Here is a 24,225-nt window from a genome sequence, read left to right on the forward strand (position 1 = left end):
AATGACAGGGTCACCAGCACCAGTCCACACCAGGTCCCTGTGAAACAAGCACAGGAAGAAGTAAGGGCCCCTGCCCAGTCTAGCTCTAGAGGTTCATGAGGGCTCCTGCTGAGCCTCCTCTGAGAGGAAAGAGCCGCTGGCCCTGCCTGTGGGAGAGAAGGGGGGACTGCAGTTCACACCAGAGCCCCCCTCCCTACTGCCCTTTCAAGCAGCAGGAACACAGATCCTGCTCTCCCTGGAGAGATCTGAATGAGGAAGAGAAATCAAATCTGAACCCCAGCAGGCCAGCTCCTGGCTCAGGGAGAACCACCCCGCTTGCCCCCCCCCCCATTCTCTTCCTTTCTTACAGCTGCTGCCAGTTTCCCTACCGGGAAGATGTTTCCTTCCCCAAAACAAGCCATCTACTACTGCCTCCCCCCTCCACCCCTCTGCAGGAGCTGAGCTCTGCCAGCCTCCTTATATACAGCACCTGCAGGCTCTACCTGGACAGCAGCTAAGCCTCATTAACCCAGGGGCGGCAGCCCATTGGCCCCTGGGCTCCCCCATGGCATGCTGGGAAATGTAGTCCATGTGGCCCTGCAGCAGGCCAGCTCCAGTGAGGAAGGCCCAGAGGGTGGAGACTGAACCCCAGCGGGCGATATAAATGAATAGGAGCTGGACTGCAGCCCCACCCGAGCACCGCAAGTGTGAGCCTGGCCTGTATGTGGAGGGGAGACTCCTGGGTCAGCTGAGGCTGCTGCTGGGGGGGACAGTAGAACGATGGGGGACACTCACCCTCACTTCTAGGAAGAGGGGACACGACACTGGCCAACGTGAAAAGGCACACTGATAACCAGAGGAGACACAGACCCCAGCTCCTGAATGTTCATGGAGGGTGTAGAGAAGTGCTATGGCAGTAGAAGGACTGGGTGTTGTTAATGGGGTACAGCCCATTCAGCACAAGGAGAGGATCAGGGATGAGGGTAAGAGAGAGAGTGGATCTCCCACCCTGCCCTCAGGTGGAGAAAGGCCAGTACTGCACCTCCCCTCCCACCCCACCACTCCTCTTGAGAAAATAAACCTGAAACTGGGACACCACTCATGGGGAAAAGGGTACAAAAACCAAACAACAGTCTTAACCCCAGACAAGCTGGCAGGAGGTTATATCGACAGCAGAGCAGACGGCCGCAGACCTCGGGGAAACGGAGACTCGTCCTCTCCATGCAGGGTGTTGGGATCCTGGGTGACAGAGTCCAGCTCTTTGCTCTGTAGCGGCTCACAGGTGCAGCTCAGACTCTGGCCTGAGTGACAGCGGCCAGGCGACGGCGCAATAGTCTCTCTCGCTCACTGTCCTCACAGCGCAGGAGGTGCTGCTGTGCTCCAGACCCGTGTGCCTCTCGCGCTCGGCCTGTTTGGACGCAGCTCCTGGTCCCCGCCAGCTGCTTCTCCACAGAGACACCAAGAACAGCAGCTCTGTCCTGGAGCACAGAGACAGAGGAGGATTAACACACAGACACAGGGGATTCACTAACCCTACCCCAGCGGACAGCAGGGCATTCAGGAAACAGGCAGGTCTGATACAACAGGGGGGCAGTGTGATGGAGCCCAAGACAGAGAGAGAGGTCAGTGTGTGAATATTACAGCACAGTACAGGCAACAATTCATACACAGGGCTGAGTATTACAAGGGTAGAGGTAGGAGTTAATGACAGTATCACTGAGTAGTAAAGCACAGTACAGGCAGAAGTCCAGCACACAGGTGTGTTACTGTTACAGCACAGTACCGCTGAGACTTCAGCACAATGATTAGTCAGTGACTACCAATGCACAGTTGAGATCTCACTCCACATGTGTGGAGTATTATAGTACATAAGACTCAAGCTCTACTGTACAGAAGAGTTCAGCACACAGCTGTCAGTGTCACCATTACAGCACAGTACAGCATAAGTGACATTTCATCACAATGATCTATCATCAATGATTACAGCACATTACAGTCACGATTTCAGGACAGATGTGTTTGAGTATTATAGTACAGTTCAGGTTGGAGTATTAAAACTATACAGAGGAGAGTTCAGCACAGTACAGGCAACAATTCATACACAGGTTGGAGTATTACAAGAGTAAGGGGTGAGAGTTCTTCACCAAGCAGTGTCACACGGTAGTAAAGCACAGTACAGACAGAGGTTCAGCACACAGCTGTGGCAGTGCCACTATTACAGTACAGTACAACAGACTTCAGTACAAAAATCTGTCACTGATTATTAAAGAGCAATACAGTTGAGATTTCAGTACATAGATTTGTTTGAGAATAAGTACAGGTGGGTTCAGCAGACAGGTGTGTGACTATTACAGTACAGTTCATTCAACACAATGATCAGTCATTGATTAGTACAGAGCATTACAGTCAAGATTTGAGTACACAGATATGTTTGAGTATTACAGTACAGTACAGGTGGGTTCAGTACACAGGTTTGAGTATTAAAACACAAAACAGAACAGAGTTCAGCACACAGGTGTGTCTGTAGATATTACAGCAACAATTCGAAACACAGGTTTGACTATAAAACAGTACAAAACAGTTCAGCACACAAGTGTCAGTATTACAACACAATACAGGTGAGACTTCAGTACAAAGATCTGTCAGTGATTATTAAAGCACATTACAGTCAAGATTTCAGTACACAGATGTGTTTGAGTATTACAGTACAGTACAGGTGGGTTCAGCAGACAGGTTTGAGTATCAGCACACAAGACAAGAGAGTTCAGCACACAGGTGTGTCAGTGTGTAGATAGTACAGCAAGAATTCGGTACACAGGTTTGAGTATTACAAGAGTACGGGTGAGAGTTCTTCACACTGGAATATCACCGAGTAATAAAGACAGTACAGACGCCTGGATTGAATGTTATAGCACAGTAAAAGAGGTTCAGCACACAGGTGCGTCACTATTACAGAACAGTACAGCCGAGAGCTCAGCACAATGATCAGTCATTGATTATTAAAACATGTTACAGTCGAGATTTCAGAACACAGATGTGTTGCAGTATTATAGTACAGCACAGGTGGGTTCAGCACACAGGACTGAGTATTAAAACAATACAGAAGAGTTCAGCACACACGTGTGTCACTTTAATAGCACAGTACATGTGAGACTTAAGATGATCTGTCAGCAGATCCGTCGTTGATTAGTAAAGCACAGAGCAGGAAAGAATTCCGCACTCTGAGTATTAAAGCACAGTAAAGAGAGGAGTTCAGCACACAGGTGTGTCTGTGTCACTACTGCAGTACAGGTGAGACTTCAGCACAATGGTCTGTCATTGATTAAAGGTCAGTACTGTTGACATTTCAGCACACGAGTTTGAGTATTATACTGCAGTGCAAGTGGGTTCAGTACACAGGTATGCAAATTAAAGCACATTACAGTCAAGAGTTCAGCACAATGATGTGTCAGTGGTTATTAAAGCGCTTTCCAGTTAAGATCTCAGTACACAGGTGTGTTGGTGTATTAAAGTACAGGTGAGTTCAGCACACAGGTGTGTCAGTGTGCCACTATTATAGCACAGTACAGGTGAGACCTTCAGTGCACAGATGTGTCCTTGAGTATTACAGTGCAGTACCAGTGAGAGATCAGTACACAGGTTTCAGTATAACATCAGTAAACAGCAGAGTTCATTACACGTGTGTCAGTGTGAGTATTAAAGCTCAGTACAGCTGAGAGTTCTGTAGACTGGTGTGTCAGTGTATGGTAGACAGAGTATTAAGGTACGGTATTTGTGAGAATTCAGCACACCACTGTTGAGTATAACAACGCAGTACAGGCAAACGTTCAGCACACAGGTTTGATTTTTAAAGATCAATAGAGATGAGAGTTCAATACTCAGGGTTGTATACTAAAGCACAGTACAGGTGAGAGCTCAGCACACAGGTGTGTCAGTGTGAGTATTGCAGCACAGTACAGGTGAGACTTGACCACAATGATGTGTCACTGATTATTAAAGCACATTACAGTTGGGATTTCAGTACACAGATGTGTGGAGTATTATAGTACAGTACAGGTGGGTTCAGTGCACAGGCTTGAGTATTACAGAGTACAGTAGAGAGTTCAGCAGACTGATGTGTCACTGAAGATTAAATCGCAGTACAATCGAAAAGTCAGCACGCTGGAGTGTCGGTGTGAGTATTCAAGTGCAATACAGGCATACCGGTGTGTCGTGGAGAATTCAGTACAGGTGAGAGATCAGTACACAGGTTTCAGTATAACAACAGTACACAGCAGAGTACATTACAGAGCTCAGCACACAGGTGTGTCGCTGTGAGTATTAAAGCGCATTACAGTAGAGAGTTCAGTATGCATGTGTGAGTATTGTAGCGCAGTTGAAAAGATCAGCACGCAGGTTTCAGTATTAAAGTTCAACAGATGTGAGAGTTCAATACTCAGGTTTCAAAGCACAGTACAAGTACCAGATCAGTGTTAGGGCCAGTATTCAGTATTCAGCTCTGGAGTTGTGAGCTGTGTCCCCCCTCAGGAATCAAACCTGCAACCTACAGTTACTAAGCCCAGGTTAGCACCGCGAAGCTGTGGAGTTTCACAGCCCACATGCAGCTGGAGAGACAGGCACACAGACTGACACAAGGAGGAAGAAATCAAGACGGGAGAGTCTCCTACCTCCACATCCACACCCCTCATCCACTCCGGTCTTCCCACTGCCAGCGTCGGGACTTCCTGGAAAACAAGGGAACAGAAAGTTAAGAGAGAGAACCCCACCTGTATCACAACTCCCCATCCATATCCGTCTTCCCACTGTCAGCTACTGGAATATCCTGGAAAATCAGGGAACGGAAAGTTAGGACAGAGAAGAAGTAGTGAAGAGCATCTCACCTCTATCACTACTCCCTGTCTGGTCCCGTCTTCCCACTGTCAGCCTCTGGAATATCCTGGAAAAGAAAAAGGAAAAGAAAGTTAGGAGAGAGTATCCGATCTCTAGCCTGTCTTCTCTCTATCTCCCGATCCATACCTGTCTTCTCACTGTCAGCCTCTGGAATATCCTGGAAAATCAGGGAAAAGAAAGTTAGGAGAGAGTATCCGATCTCTAGCACAATTCCCTGTTCATGCCTGTCTTCCCACCGTCAGCCTCTGGAATATCCTGGAAAATCAGGGAAAAGAAAGTTAGGAGAGAGTATCCGATCTCTAGCACAACTCCCTGTTCATACCCGTCTTCCCACCGTCAGCCTCTGGAATATCCTGGAAAATCAGGGAAAAAAAAATGAGGAGAGAGTATCCGATCTCTAGCACAACTCCCGATCCCTACCTGTCTTCCCACTGTCAGCCTCTGGAAAATCAGGGAAAAGACAGTTAGGAGAGAGTATCCGATCTCTAGCACAACCCCCTGTTCATGCCTGTCTTCCCACTGTCAGCCACTGGAATATCCTGGAAAATCAGGGAAAAGAAAGTTAGGAGAGAGTATCCGATCTCTAGCACAACTCCCTGTTCATACCCGTCTTCCCACCGTCAGCCTCTGGAATATCCTGGAAAATCAGGGAAAAAAAAATGAGGAGAGAGTATCCGATCTCTAGCACAACTCCCGATCCCTACCTGTCTTCCCACTGTCAGCCTCTGGAAAATCAGGGAAAAGACAGTTAGGAGAGAGTATCCGATCTCTAGCACAACCCCCTGTTCATGCCTGTCTTCCCACTGTCAGCCACTGGAATATCCTGGAAAATCAGGGAAAAGAAAGTTAGGAGAGAGTATCCGATCTCTAGCACAACCCCCTGTTCATGCCTGTCTTCCCACTGTCAGCCTCTGGAAAATCAGGGAAAAGACAGTTAGGAGAGAGTATCCGATCTCTAGCACAACCCCCTGTTCATGCCTGTCTTCCCACTGTCAGCCACTGGAATATCCTGGAAAATCAGGGAAAAGAAAGTTAGGAGAGAGTATCCGATCTCTAGCACAACCCCCTGTTCATGCCTGTCTTCCCACTGTCAGCCTCTGGAATATCCTGGAAAATCAGGGAAAAGAAAGTTAGGAGAGAGTATCCGATCTCTAGCACAACTCCCGATCCCTACCTGTCTTCCCACTGTCAGCCTCTGGAAAATCAGGGAAAATCAGGGAAAAGAAAGTTAGGAGAGAGTATCCGATCTCTAGCACAACTCCCTCTTCATACCCGTCTTCCCACCGTCAGCCTCTGGAATATCCTGGAAAATCAGGGAAAAAAAAATGAGGAGAGAGTATCCGATCTCTAGCACAACTCCCGATCCCTACCTGTCTTCCCACTGTCAGCCTCTGGAAAATCAGGGAAAAGAAAGTTAGGAGAGAGTATCCGATCTCTAGCACAACCCCCTGTTCATGCCCGTCTTCCCACTGTCAGCCTCTGGAATATCCTGGAAAATCAGGGAAAAGAAAGTTAGGAGAGAGTATCTGATCTCTAGCACAATTCCCTGTTCATGCCTGTCTTCCCACCGTCAGCCTCTGGAATATCCTGGAAAATCAGGGAAAAGAAAGTTAGGAGAGAGTATCCGATCTCTAGCACAACTCCCTGTTCATACCCGTCTTCCCACCGTCAGCCTCTGGAATATCCTGGAAAATCAGGGAAAAAAAAATGAGGAGAGAGTATCCGATCTCTAGCACAACTCCCGATCCCTACCTGTCTTCCCACTGTCAGCCTCTGGAAAATCAGGGAAAAGAAAGTTAGGAGAGAGTATCCGATCTCTAGCACAACTCCCTGTTCATACCTGTCTTCCCACCGTCAGCCTCTGGAATATCCTGGAAAATCAGGGAAAAGAAAGTTAGGATAGATTATCTGATCTCTAGCACAACTCCCGATCCCCACCTGTGACACTGAAGGTTTCCTAAGCCCGAAGGCCGCAGTCTGCCTCTGCCATCTCTCTCAGACTGAAGCCAGTCTTCTCTCGTCTCTTCCAGACTGTGATGTTGTTCACCTTACTGAGAGAGAAACTGACCACAGCTTTTAAAACTGTATTTACAGCCGAGAACAACGATATCATCACTCGGCACAGAGGCGCTGTGGGGATTCTCTCACAGCCAACAAAGCAGAGACGTCCGAACTCTCTCATTCACCCATGTTTTTCTCATTATTTTTGCAACAGAATAATGTGCAATGTTTTTTTTCTCTTTCTTTTGTTTGCATTCCATTTAAATGTACAGGAATGCTGGGTGTCCATAAAAAATTTCCCTCAGAGGACAATAACATCCTATAATCTTACCTCACTCCTGATCGCGTTTCGCACATATTTAGTACCGATAACAACAATATGACTTCAGTTACTCTTGCTCCTACTTACATTAACAGTACTGCTGCTTCTATTAATAGTGCTGCTACTGAAAACAAGTTTATTAGCAACCTGAGTAACAGCAATGCTTCTGTTACTAAGCTTGCCAATAAAAGCACCCTGCTAACAGTCTTACTGTTCTGCACTATATCATACCAGCGCTCCTCTTTCACCAGGGGGGTTGTGAAGCCAGTGGAGGAGAGACTCACCTGGTCTGCACTCACCTGCCTGGCGCCTCGTGCCCTGCGGTGCTGATGGGGTACCCTGTCCCCTCCTGTGCGGACCAGTCAAGCACACCCCCCCGTCCTCTAACTGCTGGTCTGGGGGCGCCCTCTCCAGTCCTGGCTGCCTGGCCCTGTTTCCAAACACGGAGGGCAGCTCCCACATTCCCATTCCCTGCCCACCTGTCCCGGAGCTTCCCAGACATCCCACAGCCTCCCTGCCCTCTCCCTGTCCGCTGGGGCTGAGGTACTCCTGCAGGAGCTGCGTCTGTGGGAAATGAAAACGCCCGAATAATTGCTTTTTCTGCGATTTCAGATCAGACTGGCAGCCTGATCGAAAACATAAAACAAAAAGGTTAGAGATCCGATCTGTATTGGGGGTTCTGTTCTGTCACCCCTGGGTGTCAATGCGCTGGGCTCCCCCTCCAGCCACCATCACCAGTGTTTGTGAGGCTGAGAAGTTCATTCTGCTGCTTTCAGTGAACACAGTGACCAGGTCCGTGTGATTGTCCCGGCAGTATTCCTGAGCTCGAACCCATGACAGTTTATAATGTATGAAGTATGAAGTGGTATGTAGCTGGGGTAGAGGGGCTGAGCTCTGTAGCTGGGGTAGAGGGGCTGAGCTCTGTAGCTGGGGTAGAAGGGTTGAGCTCTGTAGCTGGGGGAGAGGGGGGTGATCTCTGTAGCTGGGGTAGAGGGGTGAGCTCTGTAGCTGGGGTAGAGGGGTGAGCTCTGTAGCTGGGGTAGGGGGGCTGATCTCTGTAGCTGGGGTAGGGGGGCTGATCTCTGTAGCTGGGGTAGAGGGGTGAGCTCTGTAGCTGGGGTAGAGGGGGCTGAGCTCTGTAGCTGGGGTAGAGGGGTGAGCTCTGTAGCTGGGGTAGAGGGGCTGGTCTCTGTAGCTGGGGTAGAGGGGCTGATCTCTGTAGCCGGGGTAGAGGGGGGTGATCTCTGTAGCCGGGGTAGGGGGGTGATCTCTGTAGCTGGGGTAGAGGGGCTGGTTTCTGTAGCTGGGGTAGAGGGGTGAGCTCTGTAGCTGGGGTAGAGGGGTGAGCTCTGTAGCTGGGGTAGAGGGGCTGATCTCTGTAGCTGGGGTAGGGGGGGCTGATCTCTGTAGCTGGGGTAGAGGGGTGATCTCTGTAGCTGGGGTAGAGGGGTGATCTCTGTAGCTGGGGTAGAGGGGCTGGTCTCTGTAGCTGGGGTAGAGGGGTGAGCTCTGTAGCTGGGGTAGAGGGGTGAGCTCTGTAGCTGGGGTAGAGGGGCTGAGCTCTGTAGCTGGGGTAGAGGGGGGTGATCTCTGTAGCTGGGGTAGGGGGGTGATCTCTGTAGCCGGGGTAGGGGGGTGATCTCTGTAGCCGGGGTAGGGGGGTGATCTCTGTAGCCGGGGTAGGGGGGTGATCTCTGTAGCCGGGGTAGAGGGGTGATCTCTGTAGCCGGGGTAGAGGGGTGAGCTCTGTAGCCGGGGTAGAGGGGTGAGCTCTGTAGCTGGGGTAGGGGGGCTGATCTCTGTAGCTGGGGTAGGGGGGCTGATCTCTGTAGCTGGGGTAGAGGGGTGAGCTCTGTAGCTGGGGTAGAGGGGGCTGAGCTCTGTAGCTGGGGTAGAGGGGTGAGCTCTGTAGCTGGGGTAGAGGGGCTGGTCTCTGTAGCTGGGGTAGAGGGGCTGATCTCTGTAGCCGGGGTAGAGGGGGGTGATCTCTGTAGCCGGGGTAGGGGGGTGATCTCTGTAGCTGGGGTAGAGGGGCTGGTTTCTGTAGCTGGGGTAGAGGGGTGAGCTCTGTAGCTGGGGTAGAGGGGCTGAGCTCTGTAGCTGGGGTAGAGGGGTGATCTCTGTAGCTGGGGTAGAGGGGTGATCTCTGTAGCTGGGGTAGAGGGGTGATCTCTGTAGCTGGGGTAGAGGGGCTGGTCTCTGTAGCTGGGGTAGAGGGGCTGAGCTCTGTAGCTGGGGTAGAGGGGCTGAGCTCTGTAGCTGGGGTAGAGGGGTGAGCTCTGTAGCTGGGGTAGAGGGGCTGAGCTCTGTAGCTGGGGTAGAGGGGTGATCTCTGTAGCTGGGGTAGAGGGGTGATCTCTGTAGCTGGGGTAGAGGGGTGATCTCTGTAGCTGGGGTAGAGGGGCTGGTCTCTGTAGCTGGGGTAGAGGGGCTGAGCTCTGTAGCTGGGGTAGAGGGGCTGAGCTCTGTAGCTGGGGTAGAGGGGGCTGAGCTCTGTAGCTGGGGTAGAGGGGTGAGCTCTGTAGCTGGGGTAGAGGGGGCTGAGCTCTGTAGCTGGGGTAGAGGGGTGATCTCTGTAGCTGGGGTAGAGGGGGCTGAGCTCTGTAGCTGGGGTAGGGGGGCTGAGCTCTGTAGCTGGGGTAGAGGGGGCTGAGCTCTGTAGCTGGGGTACGGGGGCTGAGCTCTGTAGCTGGGGTAGAGGGGGCTGAGCTCTGTAGCTGGGGTAGAGGGGGGAGGGATCTGTGTCAGATGTGTTTTCTATGGGCTTCACAGACACACCCTTGTCCGAGCTGTGAGCTGGGGCCACGTGATCGCTCTCCATTTCCATACCGGCTGTATCAGCGAGACAAAGAGCGATACCAGCGCAGGCAGACAGACAGAGAGCTCGTCTCCCACCCAGCCAGGCGCCGAGACAGAGGGACACCCCGAGGAGCAGAGGTAAGTGTGGGAGAGCAGCATCCCAGGGCACTGCACTCACCCCTGAGGGGCAATTAAAACACAGGGAGAGCACTAGTTAATACAGCATACAGCGAGCACACCAATAAACACAGGGAGAGCACCAGTTGATACAGAGAGAGCACATCTATTAATACAGAAAGAGCACCAGTTAACACAGGGAGAACAGCAGTTCATTCAGCATACAGCAAACACACCAATTAATACAGCGAGCACACCAATAAACACAGGGAGAGCATCAGTTAATACAGAGATCTAATGTGTTTAAATGTGACTGTTTGAACCCTGTGCTCCTGGTGGGGCTCTGGAAGAGTCTGGGGCGCAGGACTGGGGGCGATGACAGACTCAGTGACTCTGTGTTTGAACCCTGTGCTCCTGGCGGGGCTCTGGAAGAGTCTGGGGCGCAGGACTGGGGGCGATGACAGACACAGTGACTCTGTGTTTGAACCCTGTGCTCCTGGGGGGGCTCTGGCCTGTGTCAGGCTCTCCTCTCACCTGACGGACTCTCCCCCTCGCGCAGGAGTCTGAAGGGGGGGGGTTTCATGACACAACAGGTCTCAGTGTCCTGCTCCTGCTTTGTTTAGAACACAATCCGTAGCTGACCCCCAGAAAGAGACTGTTTTGCCTAGTTAATAAATAACTGGTATTTTATTGTAACTGCACCACGAACACAGGGAACTGAGACAAAGAGACAATGGAAATTGGGACAGGTCAGTTTTTCCTTCTTTACGGACTTAACTTACTGTACAGTGTGCTATTCAGAGTTCTGGACAGATAGGAGCTGTCCTCATTTGCCTAGTTAATCAATAGCCAGCAATTGATTCTAACTGGTACCAGGAACACAGGGCAGAGGGAGAGAGACAGGTAGAGAGGGAGAGAGAGGAGAGAAAGAGACAGGGTCAGGTACAGAGAGGAGAGAAAGAGAGACAGGTACAGAGAGAGAGGGGAGAAGGAGAGATAGAGGGACAGAGACCGGTACAGAGAGAGAGGAAAGAAGGGGAGACAGTGAGAGACAAGTACAGAGTGAATGAGAGGAAAGAGAGAGGGAGAGAGACAGCTGTCCCTTCTGCTGCTGCTGCTCCAGATCTCTGTCTGACATGCTGACCGACGGCACACTCAGCTGATCACCTGACAGACTTCCTGTCCGGCTCCCAGCTCTGCTGTCTGAGGGGCTGGCCAGCGGACTGACCCCGGGAACCGACCCCACTGCCTGTCCAGGGAAGGGCTTGGACACGCGCTGCCCGACCTCCCAGCGGCTCCGCGGAGATGGAGAGGGAGGGGCTGGCCTGTCTGCTGCTGGCCGTGGCCGGTGAGTGACCTCTGACCTCTGTCTCAATCTCGTTCCAGCACTCGGGCCGCAGGTATCGGTGTTGGGCGATACCTGGCGAATCCTGGACACGACAGGCAAGGCTACAGGTGACTCCCTGGACCCCAGTTTCTCTGGAGAAGAGGGAGAGGAGGAGGGAGGGGAGCTCTGTCTCCTGTGTCTCTGTACAGACCCCCTCCCCAGCGATATCCTTCCTCTCTCAGGAGACCGGGGTCGCGGGGAGTAGCCTGAGGTTATTAACTACTTTCTAAAGCACAGGCTCTGAGCACGAGCTGCTGCTGCTCGTCAGAACTCCGCCTGCTTGGTTTTCTGTTCCCAGTGCTCTGTCCTCCTGGATCCAGCCACATCAGGAAGTTCTACTTTGTGGACTCACCCCTGAGCTGGACCGACGCTCAGAGACACTGCAGAGACACCTACACTGACCTGGCCTCCATCAACAGCACAGCAGACATGGACACAGTCCTCAACACCACTAACCTGCCCAGTGGCCCAGCCTGGATAGGCCTGTACCGAGACTGCAGAGAGAGCTGGCAGTGGTCTGGCGGAGAGGTCGTGACCTTCACCCACTGGAGGAGTCAGCTCCCCTGCGCTGTTCTCAACGCAACGGGATTCTGGGAGGAGAGAAACTGCAGCGAGGAGAACTACTTCATATGTGAGAGTCAAGGTGAGACGACACTCAATCTGAGAGTGAGAGCTCAGTTTAACTATTGAACACAGGAATGAACAGGAAACAGGAAACGGTGGTGTGCAAAGCGCTATGGGATTTGTAGTCTCACAGCTGTACACACCATCACTCCTGATCTTTGTCTTCACAGGTGGAGGACAGCAGTACAGGCTGATCAGGGAAAACAAGACCTTCGCTGCAGCCCAGAGACACTGCAGAGAGAGCTGCTCCGACCTGCCCCGGGTGGACAGTGTGGGAGAGTCTGAACAGATCCGAATGACGGCGCAGGGACACGCTGTCTGGATCGCTCTGCTCCAAGACGGCTGGGAGTGGTCTGACGGGAGACGCTCTGGGTTTCGCAACTGGAGTCCTGGGGAGCCCAGTGGAGGAGCACTGTACACGGAGATCTATTTACAAGATAACGTAAATAATCAGAATAACACAAGAGGTGGCTGGAACGATGCAACTGGACAGTATCCCAGCCCCTTCTTCTGCTACAATGGTGAGTCACAACCTGACAGAGGCTGACAGGCTGCTCGCTCCGGCGTCCCTCCGCCCGCTCGCTCCTGCGTCACTCCACTCCTCCCGCTCGCTCCTGCGTCACTCCACTCCTCCCGCTCGCTCCTGCGTCACTCCACTCCTCCCGCTCGCCCTGGTGTCACTCCACTCCTCCCGCTCGCCCTGGTGTCACTCCTCCCGCTCGCCCTGGTGTCACTCCACTCCTCCCGCTCGCTCCTGCGTCACTCCACTCCTCCGGCTCGCTCCGGCGTCGCTCCACTCCTCCCGCCCGCTCCTGTGTCCCTCCTCCCACTCGCTCCTGTGTCACTCCACTCCTCCTGCGTCACTCCACTCCTCCGGCTCGCTCCGGCGTCACTCCACTCCTCCTGCTCGCTCCAGAGTCACTCCACTCCTCCTGCTCGCTCCAGAGTCACTCCACTCCTCCTGCTCGCTCCAGAGTCACTCCACTCCTCCTCGCTCCGGTGTCGCTCCACTCCTCCTGCCCGCTCCGGTGTCGCTCCACTCCTCCTCGCTCCGGTGTCGCTCCACTCCTCCGGCTCGCTCCGGTGTCGCTCCACTCCTCCTCGCTCCGGTGTCGCTCCACTCCTCCTCGCTCCGGTGTCGCTCCACTCCTCCGGCTCGCTCCGGTGTCGCTCCACTCCTCCGGCTCGCTCCGGTGTCCCTCCTCCCGCTCGCTCCGGTGTCACTCCACTCCTCCGGCTCGCTCCGGCGTCCCTCCTCCCGCTCGCTCCGGCGTCCCTCCTCCCGCTCGCTCCTGTGTCACTCAGGGTCACAGACGGAGACCATGATGACAGCAGTGGGCTGTTTGTCCGCTCAGTGTCTGACTGACTGAAATATCTGACAAGAGTCAGGCTCCTTGTCCAAACTGGTGAATCTGGAAACTTAGAGAACAGAGAAAGTTTGGGAGCATTCATCTTGTTCATTCATTTACAGCTACAGACTCCTCTGAGCAGTACCACTTCATACACTATAACCTATCATGGGTTCGAGCTCAGGAATACTGCCGGCACAATCACACAGACCTGGTCACTGTGTTCACTGAGGAGCAGCAGAGACAACTTCTCAGCCTCACAAAAACTGGTGATAAAGGAGGAGCCTGGATTGGTCTGTATAAGAACACACAGAGAGTCCCGGGGTCTGGGGGAGCTGCAGGGAGCCCCTACACTCAACCCCAGGGGCGCGCCTGTGTGCTGATGGACTCTGAGGGAGGATGGGAAGAGAGAGACTGTGAGGAGAGGAACTACTTCATGTGTCTCAACAACACAGGTAAGAGGACAGTCCATCACACCAGATCTGACTGACGTCTCTCTGCTCTGAATCAGAGACACACTTCACCACTGTCACTCAACACAGGTAAGAGGACAGTCCATCACTCCAGTATCTGACTGACGTCTCTCTGCTCTGAATCAGAGACACACCTCACCACTGTCACTCGACACAGGTAAGAGGACAGTCCATCACTCCAGTGTCTTACTGACATTTTGACTCACTGATACATTGTCTTGTCTGTTCAGAGCGCAGTAACGTCACCCTGATTGAACTCAACCAGACCTGGACTGAAGCCCAGAGTCTCTGCAGACAGAAGCACACAGAGCTGGTCAGTGTGAGGAGCCAGAGTGAGAATGAGGAGGTTCGGCGGTCAGCGCGGGGTCACAGGGTGTGGATCGGCCTGTACAATGAGCCCTGGAAGTGGTCAGACCAGGGGGCGTCCAGCTTCAGGAACTGGACAGGAGGGCAGCCTGGGTCAGCAGGTGGACAGAGATGTGCGCAGGTGGACCTGCAGGGCAGCCCGAGAGGCAGATGGACAGAGAAAAACTGCAGTGAGATCAGACCCTTCTTCTGTCACTGGGGTGAGGACGGCTCTGTTTTCCACTTGGGTTCATGTCCTGAAGGGAAATAACATCAGTCAGGGAGACTCCTGGTGTAGAAACTGGCGAGCACAGCTCACAGACGCTGCACTAACATCAGTCAGGGAGACTCCTGGTGTAGAAACTGGCGAGGACAGCTCACAGACGCTGCACTAACATCAGTCAGGGAGACTCCTGGTGTAGAAACTGGCGAGGACAGCTCACAGACGCTGCACTAACATCAATCAGGAGACTCCTGGTGTAGAAACTGGCGAGGACAGCTCACAGACGCCGCACTAACATCAATCAGGAGACTCCTGGTGTAGAAACTGGTGAGGACAGCTCACAGACGCTGACAAACATCAGTCAGGGAGACTCCTGGTGTGGAAACTGGCGAGGACAGCTCACAGACGCTGACAAACATCAGTCAGGGAGACTCCTGGTGTGGAAACTGGCGAGGACAGCTCACAGACGCTGCACTAACATCAGTCAGGGAGACTCCTGGTGTAGAAACTGGCGAGGACAGCTCACAGACGCTGCACTAACATCAGTCAGGGAGACTCCTGGTGTAGAAACTGGCGAGGACAGCTCACAGACGCTGCACTAACATCAATCAGGAGACTCCTGGTGTAGAAACTGGCGAGGACAGCTCACAGACGCCGCACTAACATCAATCAGGAGACTCCTGGTGTAGAAACTGGTGAGGACAGCTCACAGACGCTGACAAACATCAGTCAGGGAGACTCCTGGTGTGGAAACTGGCGAGGACAGCTCACAGACGCTGACAAACATCAGTCAGGGAGACTCCTGGTGTGGAAACTGGCGAGGACAGCTCACAGACGCTGCACTAACATCAATCAGGGAGACTCCTGGTGTAGAAACTGACAAGGACAGCTCACAGACGCTGCACTAACATCAGTCAGGGAGACTCCTGGTGTAGAAACTGGCGAGGACAGCTCACAGACGCTGCACTAACATCAATTAGAGAGACTCCTGGTGTAGAAACTGGTGAGGACAGCTCACAGACGCTGCACTAACATCAGTCAGGGAGACTCCTGGTGTAGAAACTGGCGAGGACAGCTCACAGACGCTGCACTAACATCAGTCAGGAGACTCCTGGTGTAGAAACTGGCTAGGACAGCTCACAGACGCTGCACTAACATCAGTCAGGGAGACTCCTGGTGTAGAAACTGGCGAGGACAGCTCACAGACGCTGCACTAACATCAATCAGAGAGACTCCTGGTGTGGAAACTGGCGAGGACAGCTCACAGACGCTGCACTAACATCAGTCAGGGAGACTCCTGGTGTAGAAACTGGCGAGGACAGCTCACAGTCGCTGCACTAACATCAGTCAGGGAGACTCCTGGTGTAGAAACTGGCGAGGACAGCTCACAGACGCTGCACTAACATCAGTCAGGAGACTCCTGGTGTAGAAACTGATCGATCGATCTGGGGTTAAGTGATTTAATGATTTTTGCTGGCATTGCCTATCTGATCTGAGCTGCGATCGACCGATTAAACTCAGACCTACTCAGCTGCCACCCCAATCGCTGTCACGTCTCTGACAGTCTCTCCTGCATCTCTGACAGTCTCTCCTGCTCTCTTCCAGACACCAGAGAGCTCTACCTGGTGAGAGAGAAGAAGTCCTGGGCTGAGGCCCTGGATCACTGTCAGACTCACCGCACTGGCCTGGCGGATATCCAGTCACACCAGGAGCAGAGCTACGCTGTTGAAGAGGCCCGGTCTGCTGAGTCCGCCTGGGTCTGGCTGGGCCTGCGACAGAGTCGGATCTTCGGGTTCTGGTTCTGGGTGAATGGACAACTGCTTAATTATCAGAACTGGGGTACAGGGGGAGACAATCAGTTCATATTTAACAGCTACTGTGGAGCCCTGGACAGAGACAGAGGGGGCAGCTGGACTCACCGTGACTGTGAGGAGAAACTCAACTTCATCTGCTACAGAGGTACTGAGACTCCTTTACTGCCCCTGTCTGACTCTCAGTGAGTCCTGACTGTCACACACCAGCGACAGGCCCCTGTCTGACTCTCAGTGTGAATCCTGACTGTCACACACCAGCGACATGCCCCTGTCTGACTATCAGTGTGAATCCTGACTGTCACACACCAGCGACATGCCCCTGTCTGACTATCAGCGTGAGTCCTGACTGTCACACACCAGCGACACGCCCCTGTCTGACTCTGTGCGAGTCCTGACTGTCACACACCAGCGACACGCCCCTGTCTGACTCTCAGTGAGTCCTGACTGTCACACACCAGCGACACGCCCCTGTCTGACTATCAGCGTGAGTCCTGACCGTCACACACCAGCGACACGCCCCTGTCTGACTATCAGCGTGAGTCCTGACCGTCACACACCAGCGACACGCCCCTGTCTGACTATCAGTGTTTCTCTTGTAGGGTGAACAGTGTGAGTCCTGTCCGTCACACCAGCGAAATGCAGCTGCAAGATGGACACCCTGCTTTTGACTGCGCTGATCTCTCCTCCAGTGAAACCACATTTCACACTCACAGATGATGTCTGCGTCCTTTCACGTCTTGGCAAAGACTCAACAGATATCCAGCATTCTTCAGTCTTGATCTCTGTGCTTCTGTGCTGCATTTCTTACTGTAAAAGTAAGGTTCTGCTGTAAAACATAAATTCATTTCTATTCACAACTTTAATTTAAAATGTGAAAAATATTTAATTTGGTTTTGGTGGAGGGCCTCCTGTCCTGTCCTCACAGCTATTTTTATATTTCAGAGGGTTAGAAAGAATCAGCACTGATGAGTGCATTTTAAACCGCAATAAAAGTAAAATGTGCACAGTAACTTGTAAAACCTCCAATTTACATCCCAAAATAGATTAAACTTCCAGGTCTGTGCAGTGCCGTATTCTAAGATTCACAGCAAGGCAAAAAAAAACTCTGGTGAGGTGAAGCGGGCCTGTGACTCTGTACACAAGCGGGCCCGCGACTCTGTACACAAGCAGGCCTGCGACTCTGTACACAAGCGGGCCTGTGAGTACAGCTCTTCTAATCCAGTAGAAAACACTGCTCTCCACCTCCAGACGGGTTTATCGACAAGCACTACTTGTTAACTCTGCGTGCATCAAGTTGGAACATCTCTGTGGTGAAATATCTGCTGCACAACCTCTGCTTATCTGCTTGTCCACCCCAGTACATTAGTCATCACAGGGACTAGTGAGCAGGAAGGGCCACCTCACCTCGCAGGTCATGGAACCGAGATGTGACTTTGTAACAGCATGGCGACTTACAGTACTTTTACACAGTTCACGATTTTGTGCTCAATTCCAAAATTTATACAAGCTTTACATTCCCTAAAAATGAATTTATTTTCTTACCAAGATTTAATAACTGAGAAATTGGGATCGCGGTCCGCCATAAGTTTAATTTATTAAAAAATATATTAAAAACTTTGGGATTGATAATTAAATTTAAATATAAACTTATTTTTCTATACTGTTTTTTCTAATTCATGAGAAACAATAATATGAGTAATAAATAATCAATTTGTCACTGAACCTTTATCAGAAATTAAACAGCTTTGCATCTTGATTGTGTTGTCTTTTCACTTCCCGAAACAAATGAAAGTTCACTGTTGGTTTGCAACACAAGTTATTTTAGTGTAGTCACAGACCATCACAGCGAGTAGATCCCAGAGTAGTCATTAAACATCACTGTGAATAGATCCCAGCGTAGTCAATAAACATCACTGTGAATAGATCCCAGCGTAATCACAGACATGCACAGCAAATAGATCGTAGTATAGCCACAGATCAGCACAGCGAATAGATCACAATATAGTAACAGACCAGCCCAGTGAGTAGATCCCAGAGTAGTCACAGAACAGCACAGAAAATAGATCCCAGCGTAATCACAGACATGCACAGCAAATAGATCGGAGTATAGCCACAGATCAGCACAGCGAATAGATCACAATATAGTAGCAGACCAGCCCAGTGAGTAGATCCCAGAGTAGTCACAGACCAGCACAGTGAGTAGATCCCAGAGTAGTCACAGACCAGCACAGCAAATAGATCGTAGTATAGCCACAGATCAGCAGAGCGAATAGATCACAATATAGTAACAGAACAGCAGAGCAAATAGATCACAGTATAGCCACAGACCAGCACAGCGACTAGATCCCAGTGTGGTCACAGACATCACAGCAAATAGATTCCAGTGTAGTCACAGACCAGCACAGCGAGTAGATCCCAGTGTGGTCACAGACCAGCACAGCAAGTAGATCCCAGTGTGATCACAGACCAGCACAGCAAATAGATCCCAGTGTGGTCACAGACCAGCACAGCGAGTAGATCCCAGTGTGGTCACAGACCAGCACAGCGAGTAGATCCCAGTGTGGTCACAGACCAGCACAGCGAGTAGATCCCAGTGTGGTCACAGACCAGCACAGTGAATAGATCCCAGTATGGTCACAGACCAGCACAGTGAATAGATCCCAGCGTAGTCACTGAACATCACCGTGAATAGATCCCAGCGTAATCACAGACATGCACAGCAAATAGATCGTAGTATAGCCACAGATCAGCAGAGCGAATAGATCACAATATAGTAACAGAACAGCAGAGCAAATAGATCACAGTATAGCCACAGACCAGCACAGCGACTAGATCCCAGTGTGGTCACAGACCATCACAGCAAATAGATTCCAGTGTAGTCACAGACCAGCACAGCGAGTAGATCCCAGTGTGGTCACAGACCAGCACAGCAAGTAGATCCCAGTGTGATCACAGACCAGCACAGCAAATAGATTCCAGTGTGGTCACAGACCAGCACAGCGAGTAGATCCCAGTGTGGTCACAGACCAGCACAGCGAGTAGATCCCAGTGTGGTCACAGACCAGCACAGCGAGTAGATCCCAGTATGGTCACAGACCAGCACAGTGAATAGATCCCAGCGTAGTCACTGAACATCACCGTGAATAGATCCCAGCGTAATCACAGACATGCACAGCAAATAGATCGTAGTATAGCCACAGATCAGCAGAGCGAATAGATCACAATATAGTAACAGAACAGCAGAGCAAATAGATCACAGTATAGCCACAGACCAGCACAGCGAGTAGATCCCAGTGTGGTCACAGACCATCACAGCAAATAGATTCCAGTGTAGTCACAGACCAGCACAGCGAGTAGATCCCAGTGTGGTCACAGACCAGCACAGCAAATAGATCCCAGTGTGGTCACAGACCAGCACAGCAAATAGATCCCAGTGTGGTCACAGACCAGCACAGTGAGTAGATCCCAGCGTAGTCACTGAACATCACCGTGAATAGATCACAGTGTAATCACCGACATGGACAGCAAATAGATCGTAGTATAGCCACAGACCAGCACAGCGAATAGATCACAGTGTAGTCACTGACCAACACAGAAAATAGATCACAGGGCAGTCACAGACCAGCACAGCAAATAAGCTTCAATCACAGAGGACCACGAGCACCTGATTACTCAGATTATTCAATCTCCTCAAACATCCATACACAGTCTCCGTACACCTCCGATCTTCTCAGACAGAAGGCTTCCTCATGAGCAGCGCTCTCTCAGACACCAGCCTTGACTTACCAGGTCCACAACTCTCTCCTCCCTCGCGGATCTTCTTGGGATTCTCCCAGGCTTTCCCAGATCCCTGGCCACATCGTCCTCTCCATAGGGACACAACACCCATCTCCAACATCTGCAGCGTCATCTGTGTGAATGTCAGGACCTGTGGGCATCGTGTCCAGTGGGCTGCTGTCTTATCGAGGCTGTAGTGTCCAGTGTGTCACCGTCAGGACCTGTGGGCGTCGTGTCCAGTGGGCTGCTGTCTTATCGAGGCTGTAGTGTCCAGTGTGTGAACATCAGGACCTGTGGGCGTCATGTCCAGTGGGCTGCTGTCTTATCGAGGCTGTAGTGTCCAGTGTGTAAACGTCAGGACCTGTGGGCGTCGTGTCCAGTGGGCTGCTGTCTTACCGAGGGTGTAGTGTCCAGTGTGTGAACGTCAGAACCAGTGGGCATCGTGTCCAGTGGGCTGCTGTCTTATCGAGGCTGTAGTGTCCAGTGCTTGAACGTCAGGACCTGTGGGCGTCGTGTCCAGTGGGCTGCTGTCTTATCGAGGCTGTAGTGTCCAGTCCAGTGTGTGACCGTCAGGACCTGTGGGCGTCGTGTCCAGTGGGCTGCTGTCTTATCGAGGCTGTAGTGTCCAGTGCTTGAACGTCAGGACCTGTGGGCGTCGTGTCCAGTGGGCTGCTGTCTTATCGAGGCTGTAGTGTCCAGTGTGTAAACGTCAGGACCTGTGGGCGTCGTGTCCAGTGGGCTGCTGTCTTATCGAAGCTGTAGTGTCCAGTGGGTGAACGTCAGGACCTGTGGGTGTCGTGTCCAGTGAGCTGCTGTCTTATCGAGGCTGTAGTGTCCAGTCCAGTGTGTGAACGTCAGGACCTGAGGGCGTCGTGTCCAGTGGGCTGCTGTCTTATCGAGGCTGTAGTGTCCAGTGTGTGAACGTCAGGACCTGTGGGCGTCGTGTCCAGTGAGCTGCTGTCTTATCGAGGCTGTAGTGTCCAGTGTGTGAACGTCAGGACCTGTGGGTGTCGTGTCCAGTGGGCTGCTGTCTTATCGAGGCTGTAGTGTCCAGTGTGTCACCGTCAGGACCTGTGGGCTGCTGTCTTATCGAGGCTGTAGTGTCCAGTGAGTGAACGTCAGGTCCTGTGGGCGTCGTGTCCAGTGAGCTGCTGTCTTATCGAGGCTGTAGTGTCCAGCGTGTGAACGTCAGGACCTGAGGGTGTCGTGTCCAGTGGGCTGCTGTCTTATCGAGGCTGTAGTGTCCAGTGTGTGAACGTCAGGACCTGCGGGTGTCGTGTCCAGTGGGCTGCTGTCTTATCGAGGCTGTAGTGTCCAGCGTGTGAACGTCAGGACCTGAGGGTGTCGTGTCCAGTGGGCTGCTGTCTTATCGAGGCTGTAGTGTCCAGTGTGTGAACGTCAGGACCTGTGGGTGTCGTGTCCAGTGGGCTGCTGTCTTATCGAGGCTGTAGTGTCCAGTGTGTGAACGTCAGGACCTGAGGGTGTCGTGTCCAGTGAGCTGCTGTCTTATCGAGGCTGTAGTGTCCAGTCCAGTGTGTGAACGTCAGGACCTGTGGGTGTCGTGTCCAGTGGGCTGCTGTCTTATCGAGGCTGTAGTGTCCAGTCCAGTGTGTGAACGTCAGGACCTGTGGGTGTCGTGTCCAGTGGGCTGCTGTCTTATCGAGGCTGTAGTGTCCAGTCCTGTGTGTGAACGTCAGGACCTGTGGGTGTCGTGTCCAGTGGGCTGCTGTCTTATCGAGGCTGTAGTGTCCAGTCCAGTGTGTGAACGTCAGGACCTGAGGGCGTCGTGTCCAGTGGGCTGCTGTCTTATCGAGGCTGTAGTGTCCAGTCCAGTGTGTGAACGTCAGGACCTGTGGGTGTCGTGTCCAGTGAGCTGCTGTCTTATCGAGGCTGTAGTGTCCAGTGTGTGAACGTCAGGACCTGTGGGTGTCGTGTCCAGTGGGCTGCTGTCTTATCGAGGCTGTAGTGTCCAGTGTGTGAACGTCAGGACCTGTGGGTGTCGTGTCCAGTGGGCTGCTGTCTTATCGAGGCTGTAGTGTCCAGCGTGTGAACGTCAGGACCTGTGGGTGTCGTGTCCAGTGGGCTGCTGTCTTATCGAGGCTGTAGTGTCCAGCGTGTGAACGTCAGGACCTGTGGGTGTCGTGTCCAGTGGGCTGCTGTCTTATCGAGGCTGTAGTGTCCAGTCCAGTGTGTGAACGTCAGGACCTGTGGGTGTCGTGTCCAGTGGGCTGCTGTCTTGTCGAGGCTGTAGTGTCCAGTCCAGTGTGTGACCGTCAGGACCTGTGGGCGTCGTGTCCAGTGGGCTGCTGTCTTATCGAGGCTGTAGTGTCCAGTGTGTGAACGTCAGGACCTGTGGGTGTCGTGTCCAGTGGGCTGCTGTCTTATCGAGGCTGTAGTGTCCAGTGTGTGAACGTCAGGACCTGTGGGTGTCGTGTCCAGTGGGCTGCTGTCTTATCGAGGCTGTAGTGTCCAGTGTGTGAACGTCAGGACCTGTGGGCGTCGTGTCCAGTGGGCTGCTGTCTTGTCGAGGCTGTAGTGTCCAGTCCAGTGTGTGAACGTCAGGACCTGTGGGCGTCGTGTCCAGTGGGCTGCTGTCTTATCGAGGCTGTAGTGTCCAGTCCAGTGTGTGAACATCAGGACCTGAGGGCGTCGTGTCCAGTGGGCTGCTGTCTTATCGAGGCTGTAGTGTCCAGTGTGTGAACGTCAGGACCTGTGGGCGTCGTGTCCAGTGAGCTGCTGTCTTATCGAGGCTGTAGTGTCCAGTCCAGTGTGTGACCGTCAGGACCTGTGGGTGTCGTGTCCAGTGGGCTGCTGTCTTATCGAGGCTGTAGTGTCCAGTGTGTGAACGTCAGGACCTGAGGGCGTCGTGTCCAGTGAGCTGCTGTCTTATCGAGGCTGTAGTGTCCAGTCCAGTGTGTGAACGTCAGGACCTGTGGGCGTCGTGTCCAGTGAGCTGCTGTCTTATCGAGGCTGTAGTGTCCAGTCCAGTGTGTGAACGTCAGGACCTGAGGGCGTCGTGTCCAGTGAGCTGCTGTCTTATCGAGGCTGTAGTGTCCAGTCCAGTGTGTGAACGTCAGGACCTGTGGGCGTCGTGTCCAGTGGGCTGCTGTCTTATCGAGGCTGTAGTGTCCAGTCCAGTGTGTGAACGTCAGGACCTGTGGGCGTCGTGTCCAGTGGGCTGCTGTCTTATCGAGGCTGTAGTGTCCAATCCTGTGTGTGAACGTCAGGACCTGTGGGCGTCGTGTCCAGTGAGCTGCTGTCTTATCGAGGCTGTAGTGTCCAGTCCAGTGTGTGACCGTCAGGACCTGTGGGTGTCGTGTCCAGTGGGCTGCTGTCTTATCGAGGCTGTAGTGTCCAGTGTGTGAACGTCAGGACCTGTGGGCGTCGTGTCCAGTGGGCTGCTGTCTTATCGAGGCTGTAGTGTCCAGTCCTGTGTGTGAACGTCAGGACCTGTGGGCATCAGGTGTCCAGTGGGCTGCTGTCTTATCGAGGCTGTAGTGTCCAGTGTGTGAACGTCAGGACCTGTGGGTGTCGTGTCCAGTGGGCTGCTGTCTTATCGAGGCTGTAGTGTCCAGTCCAGTGTGTGAACGTCAGGACCTGTGGGTGTCGTGTCCAGTGGGCTGCTGTCTTGTCGAGGCTGTAGTGTCCAGTCCAGTGTGTCACCGTCAGGACCTGTGGGTGTCGTGTCCAGTGGGCTGCTGTCTTATCAAGGCTGTAGTGTCCAGTCCAGTGTGTGACCGTCAGGACCTGTGGGCGTCGTGTCCAGTGGGCTGCTGTCTTATCGAGGCTGTAGTGTCCAGTCCAGTGTGTGAACGTCAGGACCTGTGGGTGTCGTGTCCAGTGGGCTGCTGTCTTATCGAGGCTGTAGTATCCAGTGTGTGAACGTCAGGACCTGTGGGTGTCGTGTCCAGTGGGCTGCTGTCTTATCGAGGCTGTAGTGTCCAGTGTGTGAACGTCAGGACCTGTGGGTGTCGTGTCCAGTGAGCTGCTGTCTTATCGAGGCTGTAGTGTCCAGTCCAGTGTGTGACCGTCAGGACCTGTGGGCGTCGTGTCCAGTGGGCTGCTGTCTTATCGAGGCTGTAGTGTCCAGTCCAGTGTGTGAACGTCAGGACCTGTGGGCGTCGT

At 52.7% G+C, this 24,225-nt stretch overlaps 1 protein-coding gene across 1 annotated transcript; it reads left to right on the plus strand.

The window, feature by feature from the left end:
- Nucleotides 1-11,380: 11,380 nt before the first annotated feature.
- Nucleotides 11,381-17,921, plus strand: LOC148813435 (macrophage mannose receptor 1-like). Its single transcript, XM_088908226.1, has 7 exons — nucleotides 11,381-11,456; nucleotides 11,794-12,138; nucleotides 12,290-12,640; nucleotides 13,591-13,923; nucleotides 14,172-14,507; nucleotides 16,115-16,468; nucleotides 16,923-17,921. Exons 1-7 carry the CDS (start codon nucleotides 11,414-11,416, stop codon nucleotides 16,925-16,927), a joined length of 1,767 nt encoding a protein of 588 aa, XP_088764352.1. The 5' UTR covers nucleotides 11,381-11,413; the 3' UTR covers nucleotides 16,928-17,921.
- Nucleotides 17,922-24,225: the final 6,304 nt, after the last annotated feature.

The sequence above is a fragment of the Atractosteus spatula genome (genome assembly GCF_055471065.1).
Source record: "Atractosteus spatula isolate fAtrSpa1 chromosome 10 unlocalized genomic scaffold, fAtrSpa1.hap1 SUPER_10_unloc_1, whole genome shotgun sequence".
NCBI lineage: Eukaryota > Metazoa > Chordata > Actinopteri > Semionotiformes > Lepisosteidae > Atractosteus > Atractosteus spatula.

Coding starts and splice junctions, on each gene's coding strand:
- LOC148813435 (XM_088908226.1), top strand. CDS start 11,414: ATGGAGAGGGAGGGGCTGGCCTGTCTGCTGCTGGCCGTGGCCG. Junction 12,139..12,289: donor CTTCATATGTGAGAGTCAAG/GTGAGACGACAC, acceptor TTGTCTTCACAG/GTGGAGGACAGCAGTACAGG. Junction 12,641..13,590: donor CCCCTTCTTCTGCTACAATG/GTGAGTCACAAC, acceptor ATTCATTTACAG/CTACAGACTCCTCTGAGCAG.